General features: G+C 48.4%; 1 protein-coding gene across 3 annotated transcripts in view; it reads right to left on the bottom strand.

The window, feature by feature from the left end:
- Positions 1 to 1,637: 1,637 nt before the first annotated feature.
- Positions 1,638 to 27,618, bottom strand: part of AP2B1 (adaptor related protein complex 2 subunit beta 1) — an 80,817-nt gene continuing 54,836 nt past the window's right edge. For all 3 annotated transcript variants that reach the window (XM_087752126.1, XM_087752129.1, XM_087752128.1), the window contains 7 exons: positions 27,250 to 27,396; positions 25,829 to 25,974; positions 23,163 to 23,292; positions 14,358 to 14,442; positions 13,525 to 13,611; positions 5,046 to 5,200; positions 1,638 to 3,956 (listed from right to left, as the gene is read on the bottom strand). In XM_087752126.1, the coding sequence (XP_087608252.1) occupies positions 3,882 to 3,956; positions 5,046 to 5,200; positions 13,525 to 13,611; positions 14,358 to 14,442; positions 23,163 to 23,292; positions 25,829 to 25,974; positions 27,250 to 27,396 (825 nt within the window). In that variant the 3' untranslated portion in view covers positions 1,638 to 3,881. The remainder of the gene's footprint in view (positions 3,957 to 5,045; positions 5,201 to 13,524; positions 13,612 to 14,357; positions 14,443 to 23,162; positions 23,293 to 25,828; positions 25,975 to 27,249; positions 27,397 to 27,618) is intronic.

Here is a 27,618-nt window from a genome sequence, read left to right as displayed (position 1 = left end):
CCTCAGTGACAGGAGACTGACACAAACCTCAAATCATCCGTCACAGAGTCCCCGCGTCCTGCACGCAGGCGGCAGCAGGGGACAGGCAGAGCTGATGGCTCGGGGGTCTGCGGTCAGCCCCTGCCTCTGCCACAGCCTCCAAAATCTTCAGGCGAGTCCCTGCCTCTCCCGGTGCTGCATGGTGGGCTCGGGGACCTGCTGCCACCCGATGCTGGCCCTTGGCACGCGCACTGGCACGGAGCAGGATGCGTGCGAGGCCGGCAGGAGCAGCAGGGATTTTGGGGAGCCCAGCCAGCACAGCAGGGCTGGCCCCATCTCCAGCCGGAGCAGCAAGGAGCAACCCGGGAGGTCCCTGCCCCACGGCGTGGGCCTCGAGAATGGGGAAGGCTGTGGGGACCATCCACCCCCGTGGCAGCTCCCAGCCCAGGGAGCATCGCCTGCGTCCCCTGAGCTCCCAGCACCGGAGGCTAACGATGCTAATGAAGCAAACCCAGTTTGCAAGGTACAGCGTGGCCCGGGGTTGGCGTGTCCCTGTTTAAGGGCCATGAGTGTGCCTGCAAATCCAGAGCAGCAGGAAAGACCAATTTCTCCCAGAGGAGCCCCTGGCAGAACAGGAAGGGAGGGAGAAACCTTTCCCTTTGCCATGGGACACGAAAGGGACAGCAGCTGACATGGCAAAGCCCTGAGCATTTTGCAGCAGCTTTTGTTCCTGTTGGGCCAAATGCTGCCCCAGGCTCACCCCCAGCACCACAGCAGGAGCAGACCCACAGCAAGGAACCACCATCCCATCCCATCCCATCCCACCCGCACCAAGGATGCACAAAAGGACACAACAGCAATATCAGTGACCCCAAACCAGCCCGTCACTGTTGCTACGAGACACGTCCACCAGCTTCTAACACAAAAACATCCCAGTGCAGAGCATCAGGGGCTGATACGGTACCTGCCACCCCAAGTCCTCACAGGGTAGATGTTACCTCATCTCCAAGTGCCACTAAGCCAAGGCTGGGCAGGGGCGAGGGAAAGAGTTGCTCTGCTCGAGAGCAGCACCTCCCAAACCTGCTTCTTGGGCTGTTGCATTTCTGGCCACTTCGAGGGCTGAGTTCGGCCCTGGCCTGGTACAGAGGTTTTGCAGCCCAACCCATCCTGCCCAAGACAGGACCAGCGATGGCAAAGCCCTCTGGAAAATGCCAGCACCAGTCCAGAGCAATCACCGACTCACCTGATGTTACCATTTCACCACAGGGAAAGCAGGTCACGTCACATGCAGCCCAACTGGGGCCCAGAAAGGGCTAAATGGGTGCATCCATCTTCCTCTCCTCATCCGTGCCGAGGTGCCAGTGCCCCCTGCAAGCCAGGGTGCTTTTCCTGCTGCTGTTCGAGATGAGAAGAGAGCAGCAGCTGAAGGCAAAGGACCAAGGATGCTTGCTACCTCCTTGCCCTGCAAGCCCCGATTTTGGGGGGTCTCTGCTGTAGAAGTGGCTGGTGAAAAGAGGATGAAAGGCTTCCTCCCAGTGAGCAAACAGCTCCTTCCCACCAAATCCAGCCTTCAGCCCTGCCTGTTCCCATGGGTAGAGCCAAAAGCAGGGGAATTGGATCCTCTCCCCAGCTGCACAGAGCCACACGCAGCCACAGCATCATGGAAATGAGTTTATTGACACGGACGGCAGGTAAAGCCTGAAAAGCAACACAACTACGCGGCGAACACTTGAACGAGCGGCGTGGTGGGAGAGGAGGGCGAAACACCACCAACTGAGCCCAGGCTCTGCCCTGCGGCGCAGGCACCCACGCGCCCGAAAAGCTGGGAAGAAATTTGGCAAGAGAAGGGGGTGCTCAGCAACCCCTCCCCGCATCAAAGCTACACCCGCTGCTCAGTGGAGGAGGCTTAAGCGTTTGTTCTTGACCCTCTACCATCTCCTCCCTGCCCTGACACAGCATTGCACTCAGTGCCACTGGTGCTTCCTTAATTGCTCTATTAATGATTTTTGCAGTGTGCCTGCAGGGCTTGGAGCAAATCACCTCCCAGCACACGTGGGCAGGGCTCTGAAGGCTGGATTGCTCCAGCTCTGCCCCACTTTTTCCCCAGCCAGAGCACAGGGACACCACTTTCCTCGGGGTCCTGCAGCTCCCGGGCCCTGCTGGAGTCTCTTCCAGGGCATTGTGACCTTTTCCCAGCACTGGCTTCGTGGTTGCAGACAGTGCCAAAGCCCTGATGAACCATTTCCCACCGTAAAACATTTACTGACTCTGAATGTGGCATCTAAAAAGACAACATGGGGGTTGCTATGCGTAAGAGCTTTGCTCGCTGGGGAGGAGATGGCATCAAAGCATGCTGGGGAGGGCAAAGCCGTTCTGGTTAGTGGCTTGGTTTAAGCAGGACAAGCTATGGATGGAGCAAGGACATGCAAGAGGCTTTGCTTTCACTGCTGTTGCCGCAGCACTTAGTGGTTGCAGTGTGGCGAGTCCACAGCCATGGACTGGAAAGGGAAGCAGTCCTGGCCCTAAGGACAGGTTGGAAAAGAGGGGCCAGGGCATGGGGCTGCTGGGGACGGGGTGAGAGCAGGAACCCGACTGGCCCTTGTTACCATGTGCCTCTGGGCACAAAGAGCCAAGCTGCAAATGGAAGAAAAGCTTCCACGATCTGCTGGACTCCCAGCCCAGCTGGGACCTGAAGCCTGCAGGCAGCCAGGGTGCAGGCACTGCCAAGCCCAAACCATCTCCCATCACACCACAGCCTGGGTTTTGGGGGACAGCAGGGGAACAGGGAGAGCCACTCTGCTCCCCACGGCACCCCGGGACACTGCCAGCACCAGCGCCTCTCCATAGGGGCACGGCTGATGCCTGCAGCCCCGGCGGGGAAACAGCACTGCCACGTTCGGATTTACCACCGCGAGCCTCGGGGATTGCCTGGGGTTAGCGCAGCGCCGGGTGAAGGTGGCACAGCTCAGGGGATGGCCGAGAAGGCAGTTCGCCCATAGCAGGCACAGAAAGAAGAAGAAGAGGGGCTGCGGGTGGGTGAGGATGCAGAGACCATACCTGGAGCTCTGGCAAGAGCCTTTTGCTCTAAGAGCAGGCTCGTTTCCTTCATTTCAACCATCGCTGTCCCGTTATCAATCTAGGTCTGCAGCTCCTCCCCACGCAAAAGCAGCCTCACTTCTCAAATCAGCAGCTAATGAGCCAGGGAGATGGCTGGAGTGAAAACACACCATCAAAAGCAGAGCTGAGTCTGCCAGCACAAGTGTAATAAAAAAAACCCCTCTCTTTAGGGCTCCATCCGCCTCCACGAACCAAACTGATGGCTCTGTTCCTAGTTCCCCGAGGCCGTGCTCACCCTGCTAGAGCCCGAGGTCCCTGCAGGGCTCCCAATACTTCCTTGGAATCGCCTTCCCTTTAAGCCAATTACAATAGAAAAACTCAAAAAAATGTATAAAAATATAAAGTGCAGTGTTATGTTTCCGACACTTTTGCCTTGTTTTAATGAGCCGACGTGTGGTTTTTGCTTGTTTTTTTTCCAATGAGCGGTATTTTACAAAATCGTAACTACGCCTAAAGCCATTTAGAAAACACTGAACATTGGCACAAAATGGAGAAGCCCACGAGAACGGACAATGAGTGAGGGGCAAGGGGATGTGGGAGTAGTTGAAGCAGTGGTTACAAACTCCATGGACGCTAAAAATATCAAAGGGGTTTGTTCCCTATCATCATTAGCACGTGAATACTAATTGCTACCTTGTTTAATCAGTGCCTTTGACTGAAATCCTACACATGAATACAGCTGCTTCCAGTTAAGAGTGCTTTTCCCTGCGCCAGTGGTGAAAGAGGATCTGGGGACCCCTTTCTCCCCCCTCCTTCTGCAGGGTGAGGCACAGGCTGATCTCCTGTTAGTTTTTCAAGATGGCATCGTAGGCCTGGTAGATGTACTGGGACACTTCGGGAGCTCGGCATTTCAGGGAGAGCTGCGGAGAGGAGAGGAGAGGTTAGCAGTGGTGCAAAGGAAGGCAGGAGCTTTCTACTGTCTCCACGAAGGCAACTGGAAACGTCTGACCTACAGCATGGGTTGGACGGATCAGGGACATGGCTGACAACAGTCACCCAGAATATTTCTCCTGGGTACTGCTTTCTTCCTCACCAACATTAAACTGCCCTTTCAGAGCTTGCTATAAGCAGGAGGAGGTACAGAAAAGCAAACTCCCACTGCGGGGTTCCCAAATTCCTTAACAAATGTAGGTGCCTCTGCAGGCACGAAGGAAGGGGACATTGCCCCAGACTCTGAGACAAGGGACTTGCTTGCCCTCATGTTGTAAATCACAGCATTAAACCTGGGGGCTTCCAACAATTTGCTGCTCAGTCCTGACAGACACAAACTTGGCTGTCACCCTGCTCTAAAGCAAGGATCAGGCTGAGACCAGGCTTGCGGCATCAATCATTGTGCAAACGCTTTAAATCACCTTCCAACACTTGCTTTCACCCCGTGGGTCCTCAGACCATGGATTTTTCTTGAAAATCCTGGAACAGCTTCCAACAGGAGCTAAATTCTCTAATACCAGGATGCTCAGACACACAGGTCCTCAGCAGGGGAGCAAAGTCAAAGAGAACAGCTACAGGAGTGCATGGTGCAGGACAGGGCACACCTTCCCACCAGCCACAGGCTGGTGCCAGCACAAGGCCAAAGAGCCTCTGACATCCAGACAGCCGGTCTCCGTTGCAGGAACGCGGCAGGGCATAAATTTCTCCTTGTTTATCAGAGGGGGAAGGGCATCCTGGCAATGCTTTCTCGCTAATGTCTCTTGGCTTTATCTCTGGGTAACCTTGGCAAGTAACTGCTCATTGCTGAGTGGGCATTATCCCAGCTCACTGGTAACAGAGCAGTGTCATTCTGTTGTTTCTCACTTTTTTCCAGTTCAGTGGGCATTCCTAACCCCCCAGACAAATTAACAGGATCTCCCCCAAAACAAGCACGTTAGGCAAAGCAGGGAGAAATTGCTCTGTCTGCGAGGCGAGTTAGAAGGATCCCAGCCTGCGCCACGTGCCGGCTGACACCTCACCGTGTAGTTTGGGTTCCCCGGCTGAATGCGAAGCTCGGCCAAGATCCAGATGCCATTGGTGAGTTTCAGAGACTGGTAGAGCATGTCCTGGCCTTCCACGTTCCTCTTGGCAATGGTGTAGACGTTGTTGTTCTGCAGTTTGCTGGAAACGGTGTCTTCAGAGAGAAGGAAGAAAAACACATCTGTTAATTCAGACTTATCATCTGCAGAGACAGGAGAGCCCAGAGGAGCATTCCCAGGATGCAAGCGCACAAGGAAACGCTGACTTCTGTCCCAGAGTTTTCCCTGGGGACAGGAGCAGATATGACACAAGGAGAAAAAAATTCCAGTTTGCTTCCACGGACCCACCTCATTCCTTTCAGGCTGTGATCCCTTGTGAAGTATTTGCCCATCTTGCAGGGCTTTCACTTACTGCTCACTGCCCTGGGTCACTCAGGACTTGCTGCCTTTATCAAGGCGAGAGTCCGCAGCTCAGAGGGTAAGAGGACTCTGCTGTATCTATAACCCCCACAAGCCCCAGGCAGGCTAGCCTGGAGGCAGCCAAAAGTCAGAAGATGAAGGTGCAGAAGAACAAAGATGCCTGCCTGAGGCTCACTGGGGTGCCTGGTTCTGAGGTCCCATCCCGAACATGACAGCTCCCTCCTGCTTCCCCCCTGCCCCACACAGACACTTCTGGCCAAACCAGTGTCCTACAAGGTAATAAAAATCCTTTCCTTTTTATTTTTCAAAGCAATCACTTGAAAGGGTAAAAACCCAGACACATCTGTCTCTAGACATCACAGGGCTGTGATACAGTTTTAACACACTGTATGACCTCAGCACTCGCAGAAGATGTGTGATTTCACCTGGAGACCTGTACGGATGTAACCATGACACACGTTATTTCTAAGGGATCTTTCAAAGAAACAAGAACAGAGGCAAATATGCAGAACACAAAGACACAAACCAACGGGCTCTGGATGCCAAGGGGTTTCCAGTGCAGCACAGAGCTGAGCAAACCTCAGTCTTTGGATGCCAGTAAAAGGGGCACGTTCACGCTTTGGGTGGAAGGCTCAGGGAGGACTCCACACCTGATAAGCATCACTGGCAAATTCCCATTCCTGGTGCCCAACAGGGGAAATTTAACTCCTTCAAGCTCTCTGCCAGGGCAGGGTTGAACACCCTGTCTATGCTGGGCCGTTATCAGCAGGTTGGGCAGTTTCGACAACGCAAGGGAGAAAAGTGGCCTTAAACCAATTTGCACTGAAAGCCAAGAGACTGGGAATGTGGGATCCATTTCAAGAAGCGTGAGGAGCAGGACAGCAGTAGAGAAGCAGCACAGAGCGACCGTGCAGCTCTAATCCATCCCTGCACCTACAAACACCGAGATCCACCAGCATCAGTGCCAGATTTGAGAATGGACCCAAGTCTGTGTTGGTGCGCGGAGGGATTAGAGAGGGGACGGCAGAGTCTGTTCATGCAGCAAGGAATGGTAGAAGCAGGAAAGGGGAAAGAAAGGGCTCCACAAATCCACACAGTGACGACACAGACTTGGACCCGCTGCCTCTCCCCAGGGCAGCGCTGATAACCAGAGCTGCCGAGCAGCTCCGCGGGCAGCCTGGACCCTTCACCCGCGGCTGGGCTGAACCCCTGTGCTCCCCAGGCTTCAGAGCGGCTGCGTGCAGGTCGAGGAGGGTTCAGGCATCCAGCTACCCAGAAACACTCAGATTTAGGTTTCCTCTCTTCCCCAGTTACTATGGAAACTGGCAGATATAAGTATAATGAGATCCTTTGCTTAAAAACCCTCATTCCCTCTGTCTCCTCCTCCCACCCCTACTCCTCCTCTATACAACAAACTCATCCAGATTAGGGAAATGGGCAATGCAGAGCAGTCCCCTGCTCGCAGGGAGCGTGGCCGGGAGAGACCCGCGCTGGAGGGACATCACCCACTAGGGACGAAGCCCAAACTCCCGTCTCCTCGTGAGAGCCGCCTCCAGGGCTTCGTGAAGGCACCGTATTCAACACAAGCGCTGGCTCAGAGGGTGCATCCTTGTTTGCAAGGGACATTGGTATTAAATGTGATCTTGTTTGCCCCATTTTAACAGGCTGTGGTTAAACCTCACTAGTCTGAAGCCCCTCTGGACATGTATCCTGTAAGTGGAACTGCTGGCAAGGGTTCGAGACTTTCTCCAGCAATTTTTATACCTGCCGGCAGCAGTCTCCCCCTCCACCGGGGGATGCTGTCAGAGCAAAGGCATTCCCTGGGGAGCGTGGGAGCAGGGTCGGAAGCAAGGCTACGAGCGGGAAGCTGTAATTTTGGCAGCTGTGGGGCTGCTATCCCATCACGCGGTGTGACAGCAGAGGAGGGGAGCGCTCCTGCTGCCCGGGGAGCTGCGCTCTGGGGGCACAGCGGGCGAGATGGGGCCGGCGGAGCAGCTGCTCTTACACCAAAGCCTTCAACCGTGAGACCGCGCCTCTTGCAATTTAAACAGCTGCTGCCTCTGCTGGGGGGCAGATTTCCAAGGAGGGACATGCTTGTAGGGGGGTACAGGGAGGGAAACTGAGGCAGGGCAGCTCTTAGGAAAGCCTGTTTTCCACCTCCCTGTCTGACCTCAGTTACCCTCTGAAAAGTGCAAGAAATTCTACCAAAACATACCCTGTCTCAGCCAGACAACCAGAGCCATTGTGAGCAGGCTGGAGTGCTGATGCTTGGCTTGCCCAACTCCTGTCCCCTGCCTCAGCACAGATTTGGGGACTGGAGAGACCCTCCCCTCTCCTCTCCCCCCAGGTAGAAGCTCCCATCCCTCCTGTGCTTCCGAGTGCCAGGATTTGGGATTTTGGAGATCGGGCAGAGTTGCTAAGCAACAGTGCCAGGCTGGGGCTGGCTGAAGGCAGGACCGCTAACGCCATGTGACAGCACAACCTTTTACAAAAAAAAAAAAAAAAAAAAAAAAAAAAAAAGGCAGATATTTGCTGGGAGCAGAGAGCTGAGCCCAGCTCTGAGCAGGGCTGCTGGTTTCCGACCGAGAGCGCAGCACCCACCGAAGCCCTGCTTAGTGCCCAGCGCAGGCAGGAGGAGGGCTGAGCCTTGCTGCCCGGGCACGCGTTTCCCGTGCACGTGGGGTCTGGTGACTCTGCAAACCAGAGCCACACGAGTCCTTCTGCCAGACGGCACAGTCTGCATCTGACCTTGCTAAGCGACTTTCCACAGGGCTTTTTCTTTTGGCTCAACACTTATTCTCAAAACCCTCTTGAAACACAATGTAAGGATATGGAAATATTTCCCCAACACCAAGGCCATCTTTCAGGGATTTTTTTTTTTTGCTTGTTTGTGGAGTTTTGCTTGTTTTCCTTTTCTTTTGCTTTTTAAACAGAATTGTTTACTCTACCTCAGTCCAACAACTAAATAGCACACACGGAAAGACAGGCACACAGGGAAGAACGGCTGGACAAGGTCTCCTCCCCTGCACTGAAGTAATCCAATTCTTTTCAACAGCACTTTCCTTCTGGGTAAAGCAAAGGATATGCTTACATCTTCTACCCATACAGCTTAAAAATGTCACTTCTGAACTCAAACAGCCCAGATGAACAACTGGCAACAGCGGGAGTTTTCACAAAGGACACACACAACTCAGAATCAACACTGACAATATACCTTTTTTGAACTTGGACCTTCGTGGCATTTTGCAACAAGCACTGGATATCGGGAAGTAAAATTTAATGACTATATTTTATGCTGTGGTAGCTGAAAACATCCCCATGCCATTTCTAGCAACACCTGAATGGTTCTGAGCATCCAGTCAAGAACTGCGTTCAAATACCAAATGCATCTGCAGACTCTGATCCGGTGGGGAGGCATGTTGGTCAATATTATGACAGTACATTAATTTCCAAGACATGTAATATGCACGAGTTCTATAATTTATTAAACAATCAGGTTACTAGATTTGCACACAGAAAAAAAAAAAACCAAACATACCAGGGAAGCTTGAGTATGATTGTCCCCCAGGCTGTTCCAGCAAGAAAATCCAATTTCTCTTTGTTCTAGCATTAGCAAATTACTTGGGGGGTGAAAAACAAAGTGACCACTGCATACCAATAAAGCCATATTCAACTCCAAACACTAAAGCTGTTGTTTCACACCAAATTGTGGACCAGTAATAAGCAAGCAAAACCAAAGTTCCTTGAACTGCTGAACAGCGCAGCAACTAATTGCCTCTTGTTTAATGGCAATCAATCTCCGTGTTCAAGTCAGCTTGTCCTCTTTCACTCTATGGGTTTGGGTAAGCAGAATTTAAAAAAAGAAAAACATTTAGCTAATCTGATTTGCATATCTTAGCTTAATGTAGTGGTCCTTTAAAATTTAATCAAACTTGGCATGTTGAAAAAACAGTGTAAACAAGGCAAACTGAGCTTCAGCGCATGCTCGGTTGCAGGGGAAACCTTCGTTGGTACAGTTGCACCAACAGCACGCAGATTATTTAAGCTATAACAGTCTAGGAATCTATTTTCATGCACCAGGTTCTTATATTTTCATTAAAAAAAAACCCCAATCAATTAATTTAGCACTGGATTCATAAGAGATGAGAATGCTGGGGTATAACCATGACCTTGTGTTTTCATTACAAGTTGTATTTCTGAATATGGTTTTCTCCGTGGAACTATCATGACCTCCTCCTAAGAGGCAGATGCATGAAAGAGCTCTAACGAATTCAAGATGTGCAGCACATCCTAAGTACACCTTGGCCCCATGGTACAACTCCAAGAGACTCGCTCCTCCGCGGCCACACAGCTCCAGCCCTAAAGAACAGCCTCAGGCCAGTGCCAGCTCTCACCGCTGGGAACCTGAGCCCCAAATCCCTCATCCAGAATTAAGCACTCCTCTCTCACCTAGTCACTGGGAACCGTGGGAATACCTTCAAGGGTCCAGGATTTGCTTGTTTTGGAAACAGAGTGGCAATCTCTAATCATTTAAGGATACCTACTCCTCACTCCACAGCCTGGCACCTCATTCGAGGCTTCAGCTTGCGATGCTGTGGGCAACCTGCAGCAGCCAAGATTTTCTGGTTGTTCTGAGCCCTGTTATGGGGTGAGCTGCCAGGGCCAGGAGCTTTTTTTGCCATCCCTGTTGCAAACCATCAAAGCTCGAGGCAATCCTATTTGGCTTGCCTCGTGGGCACAGGATGGATCTTTTACCTACAAAGGCCTGGAAGCACAGACTCACACAGAAGCATCTCCACTGACGGACTGGGTTTATCTCCGTTTTGCTTGAAGGAACAAAATAAATAACCTGGGGAAAAGCCTGCAGTTTACACAGGAGGTGCTGTAAGGTGACTGTTGCACAGTGACAGACAGCCTTGGATGTACAAGAAATGCACAAGCTGCTTTCTTGACAGATAAAATCCCAGCCCCATAAAAAACCCTGTTCCAAGCCCATTTCACTTTGGTTTAAAGAAAAAGAAATTCAAATCTCAGTTTCTCCACTGAAGAAAATCAGCATCCCCTGTTTAGCTGCTCGGTAGGGCCTCCTACATGTCTGCACATAACTTCAGCCCCACTTCTCACAGGGTGCAGAAACAGTGCAGATCTGAGCGCTCAGGAAAGCGAAGGATCTTTGCAGCTAGGAGAAGAAAAGCCGGGCACCGAAGGTGCAGGGACCACATTTCTGACCAGCCCTCTGCCCAGCAGCAGCCGCGCGCCGTTCGGCACGCTCTGCTCCATTTGTCCGACGCCTGCTGCAGCCGCGCAGCTCTAGTTAAGTGGCTGGTAGTGCTGCGATTAGGGCACATCAGCTGGGAGCAGAAGTATTTTTAGCTCACAGCTAAATTCGCGTCACTGGGCTGGAATCGGTTAGACCGAAGCATGAATGGTGCGGTGCGTCCCCGAGCCTCAACGGCAACTCGCCACCAAGTGGGTGGGCTCACGCTAGGCATGAATTACTTATCTGAGCAGATGCAAGAGGAGGGATAGCAATTCACATGGCGGCTGCACACCTCTGCGGAGCCGATGGCGCGTAGAAGCTTTTCGTCTGTGCCGAAGGGTTGCAAAAACCCAGCATGTCCTAAGTTTTAGTTAGGAGTGGTTGAAACCTGCAGACTTTGTTCTGTGCAGCTCTGCCACGGCAGCCATTGCGGACCTTATTTTATGCAGTGATACGAGAGCTGCACGCGGCAGTATTTCATTGGTGAACAACAGAACCGCCGACAGCCCAAATGGAGAGCTTTATTCTGGTTAGGCATCTCCTACAAGACAGTCTTTTGAACATGAACCAGTCTTTTGAACATGAACCAGTCTTTTCTCCACAAGGATCGAGTTCCAAAACATTTTATACCTATATTCACTGGATTTAAATGATCAAGATTGTGAATCTTGAAAGACCCTCGCCCTACTGTGCCATGTGGCCAGACACGCACCCTTGCTCTGGTATAAACTAGTAGCAAGGTGGATTTGGCTGTCATCAGGGCTCACTCAGTTTATTTCGCCTCTGCCCTGGTGTGCACCACCAGCCACTTGCCACCCTGTGAGAAGCCTCCATCCCTGAGGATGCTGGAAGCCCAGCCCTCCGTGGGGTCTGCGGCCTGGCTGATCCTTGTACAGGCAGGTTTGATGCTCTTAGGATGGTCTGTACTAGAGGAGGGCACTGCTTAGATGAAATCTGAGCGGCAGACTGAGTCAGGGTTGCATTGGTAGTTAAAATAGAAGGGACTAAGACATGCACACAAGATTTCCCTAGTTTTCCCTCCTGCAAGCTATTGGCCTGCTCCTTGCCAAAGCCCAGGTGGTCAAGGAAGGAAACGGCAAGAGGGAGGAGGTGTCGGCAGCGGAAACAGAAAAACAGAAGCTTCAGTGGATGGAATTGTTTGAAATCTGTTTATGAGACATGACCCACTTTCTCCCGTACATAAGCCAAAGAGGCTGGCAGATCCTGCACACCCCCGAGCATCCCAAGTGACGGATCGTGCTCGGGAGAGGCACTGCGTCCAGGGCTCTTGCTAAAGCACCAAGAGAAGCCTCTTCTCATCTGAGCCCTGGCAATGGCTTCAGATACCACTGCAGAGAACCCGCCCGGCGTTCCCGTGCTTACCCTGCGACCTGGTAACATGTTCTCTACTGAGTATCACCAATTCAGGCAGGCCTGGGCAAGCAGTCTGGTCCAGGATGGCAAACCCATCCTGGATGGGGAGCGTTGCTTGTCACTCCACATTTCTAACATTTTCTTCTGGAGGGAGAAGGGAGCACGGGCCAGTCTGCAGGATCACCAGTGCTCATCTTCCCAGCCACGCACACCCCCGTCTCCCTCCCAACCACATCCTCTGCTAACCAGCACCACAACACCCCAGCACCAAACATGAGAAGTTACCACGTTTCTGATTTGAGATGCAAAGAGCTCCGGACAGTGAGGTCAGGGCACGGCCGGGGCAGAAAGCATTACCGGCAGCAGCACTGCAGTGCAGGGGGAGAGGCTATGCCAAGCTCGGTCGGGAGCAGAGGGAGGGCTGGGGGAGGTGCAGAGGTTGTTCTCATTTGAAACCCCACAGTGAAATCAAGTCATAAGGTCCAACAGCTGCTATTTTTCCCCCCTCTTGCGTGCTCCATCTTTTCTATTCCAAAATAGTAATAATTATGAGTACAAAGAGACCCACGGTTTCTGTCTGCAATTGAAGCAAGAGGGTGTTCATTGTGTGAGAGCAGACACGACAGAATAAAAAGGTTACAGGGTTTGTAATCAATAGGGACACTTTTTCCTCTATGAAACATAGCAGATTTCAGCAGAATCACTTGGCTCCTGTCCAGAACCTCTTGAACAGGAGCAAAGCTGCTACACTGGCCCCATTCCACTTTTTACACTCCCTCATCCTTCAGCAGTAGTAAGGTCATACATACAAGCAGGATGCTCACAGAGGCAACTAGACAGCTAAACATGGAGCTGAACGGGACAGAGTATGATCAAAATGCATCAATATAACAGCTAACAGCAGCAGACCAAAACTCTTCTCACATGGCCTGTCCTCCATAGATGTCAAAACATTTTATAGTGGTATGTAGCGTTGCTCTTTCACAACAGAAAGAAGAAAGCAGATGCTGAAAGGTGAAGTGACTGGCCCAGGATTATGCAGTAGGTTAAGCCAGGGCTGGAACACCTTGCCTGAAACACGCAGTAGCAGGACAGGATTGCTGAACAGCCCCACCACCGTATTCAGCTCTATTTAAAAGAGCAGCTTTGCAGAGAAGCAAAGTATAACAGAGAAAAGAATACAAGGTCCAGAATGAAAGGAAGAAACAGATAGGTAAAATCTAAGATCTGGGATTTTAGACGTGCTTTTACGGGGACCCAGCTAAAGTTTTTGACTGAAACAAGCCCTAGGATCCAAGGCTGTTCTGTTCATAAGTATCATAAGATACCCATCTATCCATTAGCCATGACAACGCTATTAATGAGGTGATGTCTAGTGACCATACATCAAAAGTGCTCTCAGTGTGGTAGAATTCAGCTACTCACCGGCATTCAGGTGACAGTCTTTAATCTGGAACTGAAGCTCGTTTTCATTTGGAATATCTTTCCATGTTGCAAGGAAGACCTGGCGCTCTGGAAACGAGAAAGACAATTAGAACTCCTGGATCCTCACAGGACCGTAGCATTGATTAGTTCACTGCAGAATGTTACAAGGTAGACACACAAAAGATCTTTTGGTCACATTTTGCCCTGCTGTGGACAGACCCAGGATTTGCTCCTATAACAACCTCTGTCTCACTGCAAAAGCAGAAAAGCTTTGATGGATTTTGGAACCCCCAAGCCAGAGACAGCCTTTACCATATGAGCTGTTTACAAACCAAGAACAGGCAGGATTTGACAAGGAGGAAGGAGATTCACACATTTACGATTACATTAGTGAAAGCCACTTTTCAAGCACTTCCCAGCCAATTCAAACAACAATTTAATACAGGTGACCAGGAATACAGAAATTACAGTGAAAGAGGTATGGAGGCAAATCCTAGACCCATTTGAGTGAATCAAACCCTCCAAAAAAAAAACCAAAAAAAACCCCACAAACCACCAAACCCCAAAATCAGCTTCAAAGTAAACAGATCCAACCCCTTGTCTGGCAGAGAGAATCAGAGCAGAAGACTTGGGTTCTGATAACTATTGGAGTTGAGGGACAACAAGGACAGGCTACCAAACCACTACAGATCAATTCAGGCTGCTGAGATGCACGGGCACGAAGACTGTGGCCAAGCCCACGTGAATCTCAGCCATGGGACAACTGCACCCAGCTGGGTGCTGTGAGCACAGCCTGGCTGAGGGAGGCTGACCACAGACCTAAAAGCACTCACCCATTTTGCCATCCTCTACGAAAAGCACGTTGAGAGGAATTAGGCAGCTGAAGTAAAAGACATCAATGTTGTTTTTCACAGCCACCTGTTACAGAAGAAACAGGGGTGGTTAAAGTTTCTCTATCAGCTGGAAGTCCAAAGGGATCCCAAGACTTTGCACAGTCTCATTGCTGGCCCGTGCACCCTGGAGTGCTCTCTCCGAGCAGAGGCCAGCTCTGAACATGAGATTACTTGGAGAGTTGTTGCTGAGCTTCCAGGTAGTTTCAGGCAAGGAACAGTCCCACCCCTCTGCGCTCACTCCATTTTCAGTAAAAACTGCTCAATCTTCTCCTATAAGCACTTCACTGTGCTGCTTCAGAGCCAGTTGCACTGATGGGGTCACAGCCAGCGTCCTCGCTCTTTTCTGCTCTCATTCAGCCTCTCCCTCCCTCACTTCTTCCACCTCCAATGTACGTTCATCTCTCTTGGCTGCACACAGCTACTATCACATCTGTCATATTGCATGTGAGCTTCTTCATCACCCCTCTTTGCCATTTCACTCTTGTAATTCCCCAGCTCCAACCCCCTGTGTAGTCTTTATTTTCACCCCCAGCTCTCCGTTGTGTCTGAACATGCAGACTCCTTGACTAGTCGTATCTCAGCCCGGACACTTTCTAGAAAGCCTGAAGCTGGTCCACTGCCTGCACCTTCCTTGCAGCATCTCCCAAGTCTCCTGCCTTTACCTTTGTGAAAGCTATATAGCGAACACGTGCTGGGTGTTGACTCCTGGAAGAAGAAAGCCCTGCTACAGAGCAATGAGGGCAGGTTTTAAAAAAAAAAAAAAAAAAAAAAAAAAAAAAGGATCATTCGACAAAAGACTTAATTCTCAGTGTCATTAAACTCCACCAGCCAGGGAGATGCACTGGATTGCTTTTTTAATCACACATGCTTGCCACATTACCGACCATTCTCTGCTAACACAGACAGCAACCTCACTTTCAGTTTTCCCCAGGCTGAGAGCTGACGGTACAGCAGGAGCAAACTGGAGGTCTGAGAAAGTGCACTGTCATAATATAGCACAGAAAAAGGTAGCTCTGGGCTTTATTTCTATGCCTCTCACGCTCTCCTCACATCATCCCGCATAGCGATAGCCTGTCATGGGAGTACAGTTCAGCAGACACCTGCCATTACTTGCAATGAAGGAAACTTAGCCTGTAAGAGATGCAGAACTGAGGTTGTGTGGGGAGCCCTGAATTTCAGGAGCTGTTTGAGCTCCTAATTCCTTTGAAAAAATCCCAGAAGGAGTTCTCCAATTCATCACCCAGCTGAAACACAAACCAGACCATGCTATATGCTGAGCCAAAGAAATAAATTTGCTGCTACAAAGATTTATGCCAAGATAAACTCCATTCACATTAATAATTACATAAATTAAGTGTTCTGCTGAGAAAAATCTATTGTCCCATAGTGGCAGGTTTAGAAAGACACCCCCAAACGTTGGTAAAAACAGCTGCGGATAGACAAGGGAGGGGAATAAACCAGAGAATTCAAACACAAGTCAGCTGATTAGACATGCATGCAAGCCAGAGGACAAGTGGTAGGAGATCAGGCTCCCGAATGAACTCTTATAGCATTTGGGAAGGTCCCAGAAGCACAGAGAACAGCAGAAAGGTAGACGTGACAGCCTGTGGGGTTTCTGTTTTCAGCCATTACTAAAGGTAGCAGCTTATATTTAATTCCCACAGTGCAAACCAGCTTAAGAAGGGATTAGTTTAAAGCCCACTAAAACCATGTAAATGATGGTGCAACCTAGAAAAAAACGGAAATAGTCCCCTGTAACAGGGAGCTGTCATGTGCTTTGATTGCTGGCGTCACACTCAGGAGCTGGAGCGTCTAGTGTTTGAGCTAGAGGCACCAAAGGCAGGGGGGCAAAGGCAGATTGGTGGATGGACTTAAGTGATTCACCTCTGCAAAATGTGATCGAACAGACAGTGGCCAAAATCCACCTCTGAATCTGGGAGGGGAGAGCTGGGGAAGGGACAGCAGTGTAGCCATTCCAGATGCTATGCTTGGATATAAGTCATGGAGATGAGCCAAAAGAGGGAAAATTTAGGCTAAACGTCTGGGAAAATTTGATAGTGAGAATTACTAAGCAGCACAAAATTCTCCTGAGGAAAAGAGAAGCTCCAGTGCTTGGAGTATTTAAAATCAGCCTTGACAGTGCTCTCAATAAAAGGAACTGTAGCAAAACAACAAAGCATAGCAGGGACTACACTACGTGACCTAAGATCTTTTCTAACTCTGATTTAATGATTAATTGCCATGCCTTAGAACAACAGAGATTACTTAGCTTTTGTAGCTAATTGTTGTTGCCATACAACAGCAGTTTCTTACAAGAGGGGCTGGAAAGCAGTGCCTTCTCTCCAGTCACAGTTCTAGAGGCACACTCCAAATTAATATGCTAACCCTGTCCCTGCAGTTATAAGAATGCTATAAAAAGGTATCTGCTGACCTGCTTCTCAACTCTGCAGAAACATACTGAGTAAGCTGCTTCGGCTATACTCTGGAGAGCTACCCAATTAAAATGCTCTGAAGTGCAATTTCTTCCCAGCATAGAAAAGCAAGCCCCATGCCAGCCTTCCTCCCAAACTGCATCACTGGGTTCAGTAATGACATCACGTGTCACCTTGCAAGTATCTGTAATGATGCAGAAACCAGCTGTTACAAATAACTTTTGCAAACAAGAAGGGAAAAACCTACAGTCTCCTTAAACCTATAGCACTAGGACAAGACTGGTAAGCTTTTGAAGACTACCTTCCATCGTTCAACACCACATAATTCCCCCAAACAGCCAGGCATACACTGTTAGCGCTGTGGTCCCCAAGATCTGGTCCATGAAAAGGCACCTGCAGATACCTGGATGAGGAAACTTGCACCAAGAAGAGGCTAAGACTCTAGCAGGTGGTAACAGCTTTCCAAGGTCATGCTTCAACCTTCGCACTGCCACATCAGGAGCATCCAATGCCATCTGACAAGCTACAAAAGCAACCACAGGCAGAAAGCAGATCCACAGCAGTGTCTGTGAGAAATGGAGTAGCTAATAACAGCGACTGGCCAAAAAAATCCAGTGTTCCTCAGGTGGGAACATCGGCCTGAGACAATCAATGACATCTAAAGTGATACCAGTAGCTGAGAAGTCTCTCCAGGTTTGACATGCTTGAAAGGCACCTCCACTTGCATTCAATAAATCCTCCAGTCCAGACTAACTTTGCCTGTGGCTCTGCAGCTTTAACCTGCCGACCTGGACACGAACTATTAAATCTTTAACAAGACCTTCAGCTTCAGACATTTGAGAGTTGAAACAGAAGCATTTTAAATAAAAATGGCTTTCGATCTACGATCTTTTTGAAAGGAGGAAAAAAAAATAATACTACTACCTTGTGAATTTAGTCAAGCAGACTACAAAGCTTCTGAAAGATAAAAGTCAAAAGGTGCCAGATTTTCATGTGATGCTTCACTGCTGAAAAGGTGGGAGCCCACTAAAAATTGGCACAGGGTTCCCAATCACTTACATCTTGTTCATGATCTGACTAGAGGAAGCAGCACTTCTAGAAATAACCCCTCAACATATTTGCTCCCCTGCAGCATGAGCACCCTTCTGATGCCCTTTCTTGCAGTGCAACCCTCTGATAGCCAACACATGGTATTTTGGGAACGAGATACCTCATAAGAACAATGCTAAGTTATTTTCTTCAATAGTGTAGGTTTCTCATGCTTTAAATCCCAGACTTGAGCATAAGAACTGACTTTCAAAGTCAAGTCTGAAAGCAACACAGATGCTTTCCATCAGCAGCGAGTACACAACATACCCACTTGGAATCCCATTAGCACCTACACTAAATTAAGGATTTACTTCAAGTTGGGTTTTGCTTTAGAGCCTGGTAACAGCCTAACTGTTAAGGCGAGAAGAACTCTCCTCTGCAGAGTCTTTTTTACCTCTGCCAGCACAAGGTCATGGTTTATTCTGTGACAGTCTGCTGCTCTGGCTGTCAGATGCCCCCAGGGAGAGCTAGCTACTTCATTTTCTTTGACAGGTAGGGTTCTCAGGATCCTACGGGTGCTTGACAGCCGCTGCCAGCCGGATGCTCTACCTACAGGCACAAGTCTCAAGCCTGGGCAGCGGAGTTGCGTGCAGATAGCGGTGCTGGGTGCTGCGTCCCCGGCTGCGGCTGTCATCTCCGGGCACACCGCTTACGTCAACGGTCAGGGAACAGCGAGTTACTGGAAGGGTTATGCTCTCATGTGTGCCTGGCTGTACTGGAAGTTCAAAACGTACATTTTATCAAATGTGCTGTACCATGTGGCAGACCTGCCCTTAATCGGGAAGCCAGCAGCTTTCCGCAGCTGAGCTAGGAACTGGCCACAGATGCCAAGCTGTGATCAGAGTCCTTAATTCAGGGAGCTCCCAGGAGGGTTCTCTTTGCTAGAATAAGACCCTCCCTAATAGAGGCTGTTAAAAAAATAACGCAGGCAACAAACCCAAGAACTGACCTTCCACATCTAGCCGCCCAAGGCTGTTCCGTGGTGGTTGGTCCAGTAATTTTGACACAGCTCATACACAACCAGATATTGTGCCATTTATCAAGCAGGCTCTGAAGGGAGAACATCTGCTGGCTGGACCTGCTGCTCATGCCCATTCTCAGCCTTGTTTTTATGGAGAGTTGAACGTGTGAAATCTGTTTCCAAGTACCAAGAGTTCTGCATTTGTGACCCGAGATACATTAACACTTCTGACGAACGAGAGCTCCAGTGGTTCTGCATTGCGAGACACTGAAGAGTGGAGGAGCACAGGTGACGAGTTACAGCAGAACTGAGCATGGAAGGATAAGTATGATCCAGTGCATTAGCGAGGCCGATCTTTTCTCAATGAAGAAGCTGCACTTTCATCTGCCTTTATAGAAATGTTCTGCCAAACTCATTGGAAGAAACAAAAATGTTCTGCACTTCACACTGCATAGCAGCAAGGGAGAGGTCTGTGTTTCCAAGTGTCACTTTTCAGGAAGAAATGCAGCTGGCAGATCCCTCCCTTTCAATACTTGCCAGATCATTTTACGGGCATTTTGGAAAACTGAAGCTATGCTTCTTTCAATTGCATGCTCAGTAGCTGCAACAAACAGCCCTGGCAGTTAACAGCAGGTAACGCTGGGGAACGCAACACACTGATTGTCAATTCTGAATGTAGATCCCAAGAGAATGGCAATACTCCAGACTCAGGCAGACTCGCTACTGCTCCGGGAGTCCCTGCAGCTTGTTTTCTACTGTATTGTCCCCTGCAAGTGGCTACCATCTCACAGAAGAGATTATTGTATTCGTGCCATGACAGGCCAGGTCTGAGCTCTGAAACTCTTGCAGCAGGCTGGCTCCGCTTCACCTATTTCCAGGGTTAGGGGAGCAAGTCTCATGTACCCAAACAAACAAAACAAAAAACAAAAACAAAAAAAGAGAGTGTTCTGATTTCACAGCATTTCACAGCCCTTGAAAGGCCATTTATTAGGAACAGTGGTTCTCTTTAGCATAGAAAGGCTCTCATCCCAGGCATTTTCTTATTCCAAACTTGAAGCCAAAGAAGTAGCTGGAAAGAGAATTCCTCACCAATGCAAATCCTTATTTCAGAACCTATTTCCCCTTTGAGACCTCAAGGTCTGACACATGGTGGCAAAGATACCCCAGCCACTCAAGCTCTTCTAGCAGGTACGACCCTGACAGCCTACATGTCATCAGAGGGGTTTCACCGCTTTGACTGTGAAAAGGCGGTGAAAAGGCAACTACAGGACCCAAACAAGCCTGTATAACTACTAGAGCCATCTCCCTGCCTGGCAAACGAGCCACGGCTATCAAATACTTGTGAAGCTCAGCACAGCCTCTCGCACACCTCTAGGCAAGAGCTTGTTATCGCTTATGAACGCTGTATTCCGTAGAGGCAGCTCTGCGCAGGGGAACCACAGCACCCACAAGTGCCCGATAGCCTCCGAAAGGCTGACGAGGCACTGCAAGCATCCCCCAGCAGAAGTTAGCAGCGCACAAATACCTAAGTCAGATTTTCTTTAGCAACAGGCACACTCCAAAGACATCCTGACAGCAGCTTTTTAATCTTTAAGAAGTAAAAAAGATCAACCAGAGAGCAGGGACTGCAGTCTGTTCAGCCCTACGGTGCTGTGCCCAGCCTGACTTTATCCTTTGAATAAATCACTGTTTGACTGGGGGTTGAATCTGAGTCAACAGGTCAAGAAACATCATCACTACTTTGGAGTGGGAGGGAGAAGCCTGCTGTTTGTTATCACAAGATGCAAGGTGACTGGCAAACAGAAGACTCTTCAGTTGGGAACCATAGTTATGTTTTACCCAAGTAAGCCTCTGAAAATATTTCAGTCTTCCTCATCTTCTTGTAAAAATGGCTTTTTTGTTAACTTGTCAAATATTTTAGTTTCTTTACGTGATTACAAATGTTAAGATTAAACCAGCTGTATCGGGTGAAAGATTAGAAACAGTAATAAAAATAACCTGAACAAGACTTGAATTCATTACTTCTGAAACAGTTGCCTAAGGAATGTACAACTAGCTTTTGAAGTTTCTCATTAACATGACAAAAAGTTGAAAGCTCTCAGTTTGGTTACTTCAGGACTTATTTTTCTTGTTACTAAAACAAAAAACCCCCACCAGAATAGGAGATGAACATAAGGTCCTCAGGTTCAAACCAGCCCTGCCATCTACTTCAATGGTCCCCAGCTCAGAAAAACCGCATTAAGCAAATTCAAATTGATGAGTGTTTTGGTTCTTCAATGAATACAGGAACATTTGTATTCTCCACTCCTATATTATGCTATAAATTGTTCCCTAAGTAGGTCACCAAAACGATTTCTGAATGTTTCAAGACAGATAATTTCTACATGAACTCACAAAACAAAACCAGAGCCTTGGCTGTCAGGGTAATGACAGATCTCCATCAAACCCACTGCTGTCAAAAAAGTAAGGGGAGTGCTCTTTTTAACTTGGCATCTGCTATCATGATTCAACTCTTTGCAGAGAAATATACTATTACTCCATATGGCAGCTTCCCCAATTGTAAAAGGGCAGCCAACTTCTATGGCAATGAGAGAGCTAGCAAATTAGCAACTAAGTCTGTCACTAATGAATGCTCCGCTGTCTCAATATAAGGTAGCCGGAGGTTTCCTCGCATGTTTTCTCTTTGCTTTGTTCTAGCAGAAGATGCTACAAGAAACAAACCGTGTTCCGATTCCTTTAGAGATTTAATAACCCAAATACTTCACTTCCTTCCTGATCAAAGGAAGCAGCAACTTGAGAATGTCTCATTGAGAGAGTCCCCAGTGTTACGGAGGCAGATCAGGACCATCACCTCCTAGAGACTTCCAAATTTGCTTCAGAGCAGGAGGCAGGTTTTACCACAGCTGACCCAAATACAGTAATGCAACCACATCCTCGTGACCTGGATGCAGAGGGAACCCAGCTTTTCCACAAGCTGGAAGGGCCCTCTGTGGGAGACAAGCACATGTAATTCATTCACTGTCCGCATGCTCCCCCATCGCACGACTGAGCTCAGAGCCGGAGTGTAGGACTGCTCGTTTGAGCGCCAGAGAAGCTATTTTGAGCTGTTTGCCCAAAGACTCATCAATAAGTCATAAGCCCCAGAATGGAAGTCAAAAGAAGGGAAAAAACAGTTGCTCAGGCAGAATAAATAGTAACTTCCATTGCATTCTCTTAATCTAAAAAGAGAATGAGCTGCTTCAAAATATTTCCCTCTATGGGCTGCTACGCTACAGAAACCCAACCTAGTTCCATCTCCTGGAGACTTGAGGCGAGTGAGACATGCTACAGTGCAAGTTAACTGCACTCTTGGATACTGGGAAAATCATCCTGGAGGACCCAGCTACACAGAGCAGAGAGGAGTCACTCACTGAGCTGCGCTCCACAGGCTGGCTGCACATGGCAGCACCAGGGAAGAGCCTCCCGCCAGGGAGAAGTGTCTGCCCCATGAGTGCTTCAGGACCAATGCCCCTGAGGGATGCCAGGACTGATGGAGACGGTCTCTGGTCCAAACCATAGGGGAACATCTCCCTGGATCTGTTGTGCCTTTATCAGACTGGCAGCCCAATCTGATAAAAAACCGCTTCTAGGGAATGCTGTGCCCGACACACACCAACAGCCTCATTAATGAAACACTGGCTGCTTACATCACTTCTCCCCTGCCTTTCCTGGAACACATCTTGTTTACATTGGATTAAGCTACCCAGGACAGGAACGTGCCAATGCCTTTGTAAAGCACCCTGGAAGTTAAGAGCACTAGAGAAATATTAATCACTCAGCAGTTGCCATCTTTCCTGCAATTCCTTTAATTGCCTCAATTCTTGCTGACAGCTCTCGCTGCCTGCTCCACCACAGGCATGCACTTTCTCTGTTCAGACCAGCTCCAGTTCATAAGCCCAACCAAACCTCGAGCCCAGTTTACAGAAGAGTGTTACTGGAGCAGACAAAGACCTTAATCTACACAGATGCAAGTAGTGGGTTTGAGGTGTCTGAAAAGGCAAACTCACAAAATTCAAGAAGCGTCTGCTTCAGTCCTCCTGGAAGAGACTAGAAAAAGGAATAGGAAGTTTTGGCCAGACTCATGGCCCACATCCATGAGGTCTGCCTGCTTACCCTATACACATGGTATTTTGTTACTAGAGTCTTACCACATTGTGTTGAGCCAAACAAACTGGGCTGAGCACCCGCTGATCTCCCCGCTGCCCAGAATGAGACAATCCTTACCTGGAGATTGTTCAGAGGCTCCATTTTCATGACTGGTCCCAGAGTGTTGAGGAGCAGGGAGACATCGATACTTTGGTTTGGCATCAGAGGCGTGTGAATGGCCAACGGGGTGCTCGGGATGACCCCAAAGCTGGGCAAGAGAAAAACAGAGGCGATGAGAGCAGCACTACATTGCCCAACACCTATTCCCTTTTTGCCAAGCATGAGCTGGCTCATCTTCCCATTACTCCTGAGCTGCCCCTGCTGTTACTCCAGGGGAGGAACACAGCTCAAAACGTGCATCATGGCAGACACTCAAAGTAGGACAAGGCCCAGAAAACTCAATCAGGCTGGTCTCCCTGACAACATGCACCATCCTGCCCAGGGGACCAGCATCTGGGAACTCTTCCATTACCCGCACAGCGCTGCTCTACGTGCTGAGCAGCAGCCTGCCCAGCAAGGAGCAGCACCTGGACTCAGACTCAGGCCTGTGGGCTCTCTCTCACAGAGCTGCAGAGCACCAGAAGTAGAGTATATCAAACACTGCATGGCTGTTATATCATTGGGAGCCACGGAAGAAGGAACTGGAGCCAATACAGAACAAATACATAGCCAAGGAGGAGTACGTGGTTTGTAACAGAGCACTGTAGAACAAATGAATCAACGCAGCCAGCTGTCTAGTCCCGAATGACAGCGTCTGGCTCTGTTGCTTTGTTTAAGGCTCCTTCAGCTGGGGATGTATGCCACCATAGCACAGCAAATGTTTACTTGCCCCTTCAGTCCAAGAGACATTTAATTCCACAGGCACCTCTACTTAGTGTGGAGAAGAGGAAGAGCAGCTAACATTTAACATAGCACTTCTGTACTATGTACCGGCTTCTTTTCAAAAGCAGATGGAAGTTCAGATGTATAAGATAGTTTTGGTGTCCATTTGTGACTGCATTTCTTTTTAGTGTCATTCACATTAGCTCAGAGGTGATAGAGCATTTACAGGAACACAGATGTACGGTGTGTATTTTTACTTTATGCACTAAAAAAACCGATATTGTCTCTGCACAGTCAGCTGCATGTGTATGGGGTATGTCACTCTTTCAGAAACCAGCAGATGCCCCATTCTTTGTTCTCCATAGTTTTCAGCTCTAGGGAGCTGAAATAAGAATATTCTCAGCAAGGGCCTAGCCATGTGATTTGCCTTCTGCAGCCATTTCACCTTGGGGAACATAAGCCCTAGTGTTTTCCCTTAGACTCAGAGGGAAAATAAAGTTGCATTTTGCTACCAAGTGGCTGTGGTACTACAGCACGCTAGAGCTCTAGCATTCTTTTTTTTTTTTTTTAATGCTTTATTCCAAGTCTGCAGTGAATGCGATTAGTAGCAGCAGGAGAGAGGAAAAAGCAATAGAAACTTCCCAATCACAAACCTTCATATTTAAACCTAAAGAGCCAGCCCACTGCAGCTCTTTCCAATGCACCAGCCACACTGGAAAGCGGTGACAGGAGAACAGTGTTTGTAAAAGAGTAAATAGTAGTAGATTGTATATGGATCGTGTGCAGATATGCTGCAAAAGGAGAAACTGCTGTTTTACTGTACAGTATTTAAAACTTCTTACATCCTTGAGAAGTACCATGTAGGTGTGGCTAGAACACAGCTTGATGTATGGGGAAAAAATCACAAGCAAAACAGCTTTTTTTCAGGTCAATTTGCATGAAACATTTGCATGTAGCAGCTTAGCAAAACTCTCCAGAAAATATAACAGTCCAGGGAGAACATTTACTAAGACTTACTTAGCATAATGTCTTTTGTAAGTAAATATTATTCGTCCCAAGAAATCCCAAATTTGCAAGGCTAACAGTGATATTAAAGAGATGGTTTCAGTGGATCTTTAGTATAGAAACCCTTTTCCAGTGAAAGGATATTATGAAACATGGGGAACATTTCAGTCACAAAATATTCTTTACAGTCTTGATAAGAACTAGCCCGGTCCTTGCTCAAGATAACATATAGCAAAGCACACAATAAGCTGAGAAGGGTATTTGTGGGAAGACACTGTGGCTGTACTGCCATGTCATGTCTTTTGGCTGAGATAGGTTTCTGAGAACAATCTGTATGCTCTAAAGATTCAAGTGGCTGCTCCTTCTGACAAAATTGTTCTGCTGCCAATTACAGGGAAAACATGTGCCATAGGCTCTTACCTTGCAACTTCTTCATCAACAATTAGCTTTATTAATGAGACCTGTACTTCCAGACAGTCTGAGGGGCAGCACAGCAATTAAGTCAGGAGGTAGAGGCATTACAGACTGATACTCGTGCAGCTCAAATGCTTGCCTGTTTATGCTCTCGCTTTCTGCGGGGCATTTACTGGCTATAAAACCACTAACCTGCCTAACAACTCATGAGGCTGCTTTAAAACTCTGCAGAGATTAAATGGGGCAGATGCTGTCTCAGAGCTAGGAGAACAACAGGACCGTCTGCTGCCTGTTTCCTCACAGATTTATCAGTCTGTATTTTCAGCCCTTTCACACAACTGTGGTGTGATGGAGAGTTCAGGCTGTATCATCCAGCTGTTTCCATGACTGCATTATATACCTACATAAAAGTCCTCCCTATATCTAGCAGTGTAGACAGAGACTCCTTTCATAGGAGCACGCAATCTTTTTGACATAGTGGATAAAGCGTATTGATTTCTTACCTGTTCTTATTGAACTGAATGGCAAAGTCGGTCATGTGCTGCAAAGCCTTATTGGTAAAGTTCATCTCCATGTAGATGTGTCCCTGCCTGTGACTGAATGTGCCCGAGATCTCCAATCCTTTAGCCTTCACTGCAGGCAACCAAACCTTGAACACAAGAGATGTCATTCAGCATGAGAAGTCTGGCCTAAAGATAACAAACAAGCACAGTTTTCCAAACAGCAGGAAACTCCTGAGTTCGGAAATCCAGCTACATTGGCACATGAAGCCCACAAATGCTAAAGAAACACTACAGGGAAGATACAACATCGGGTGTTGAAAGGATCAAGCTCACCAATGAGAAATAAGCTTGCTGCTCCTAATCCGTATTTGTTCACAGCACTCACATAAGAATTTAAATATAACATTACTGTGCACAAGAAACAGCAAAAGCTTGTGTCCATCACACTAACGTGAGACTTACCAAGTCTGCTGATGGACAGGCTTCTCCAAGGATCTGTTGGGCTATTAGAGGCAGGACAATACTAAAGTTTGAACCAAATAAAATTACAGGGCTGATATTATTAGCTGTTTGGGTTCTGGGTTCCCAAATCTTCTTGGTGGAGAAAAACCCAGACTCAAATTTGAGGGATGCAAAATGAAGTACTCAGCTCAAAATTACTGGGTTCTTTCACACTTGGCCTTATATATGGTTTAATACTTGCAAGCAGCTAAGGACCCAAAGCTTTGAGTATGCTCTGCAGTACCTTGAGATCCTAGATTTCATAGGATGACTTCAGTTTATTTATCCATTGACTATTTAATAAGAGTGCTAATTTTTGTTTATTCCCTTTCAGGCTAACCCTGAGCTCCCTGTGGCTGCTCCACAGCCCATTACCAGAACCATGTTCTGCATCTCATGAACCCTTCAGACTGAGCATGCTTCAGTCAGTGCATCTGCGATCTCTGTCACTAACAGAGTATTTATCCGCATTACGCTGCGGCACTCTCATCCCAAACACCTGATTTGATCTTCACTGTCACATTGGATTCCTCCAAATAAGTGAATCTTCTATGAAAGTTGTAGCAAATTGTATCCTGCCCTCAGTTTCCTGGGGAAACTTGCTAAGACGGAGGTCTCCAGGAAATCTGCTCTGACAAAACTGAAATTCTCATATCTTATATAAGCCATTCTTTAGAGTAACATTGTTACAGGCAAAACGAGCGAACTGCTAAAAAACCAGAAGTCTGCAACTAACACAGTCTCCAACACACTCTTACTCCACCTGGGAAGAACCCAGGGCATCCCTAAAGGGACTGAGTTGAACTAAGGTGCCCTGACAGCACCAAAAGACCAGCAATAAAGGGACAAGTGAGCAATCTCAGACTTCTTGTAGCCTAAAGTAAGGCAACATACTGAGGATGTTCCTTTTCCTTACGTACAGACTTGGGAGCCACATATCCTCCAGGAGCCATGCCTATACCAGATGAGAGCTCGAAGAGATCATTGAGTCCACTGCTCACCACCGCCGGGGTGGGTGAAGGGGCAAAGGTGGCTGGCACGGAAGAGGGAATGTAGGTCTGCCCCACCTGGAGGGGTTAGAAAGAACAAGCACTGATTAACACCACATATGAAGAACACTACTTATTTAATAAAGCATGAACTCAGGCAATATCCTAAATATTTTAAAGCCATTTGCAGCTTCCCCGCTGAATTATCAATAGTGCTAAATAATGCATTTGAATTCCAAAGCTCTTGGCAACTAATCCCTACACTCGGCTGTCACCTCAACCATGCAATAGCTTTCACAT

Source organism: Nipponia nippon, unplaced genomic scaffold, assembly GCF_047370975.1.
Source record: "Nipponia nippon isolate SJK-2023a ecotype South Korea unplaced genomic scaffold, ASM4737097v1 scaffold_15, whole genome shotgun sequence".
Taxonomy (NCBI): domain Eukaryota; kingdom Metazoa; phylum Chordata; class Aves; order Pelecaniformes; family Threskiornithidae; genus Nipponia; species Nipponia nippon.
This window is presented reverse-complemented; position numbering and strand designations above follow the sequence as displayed.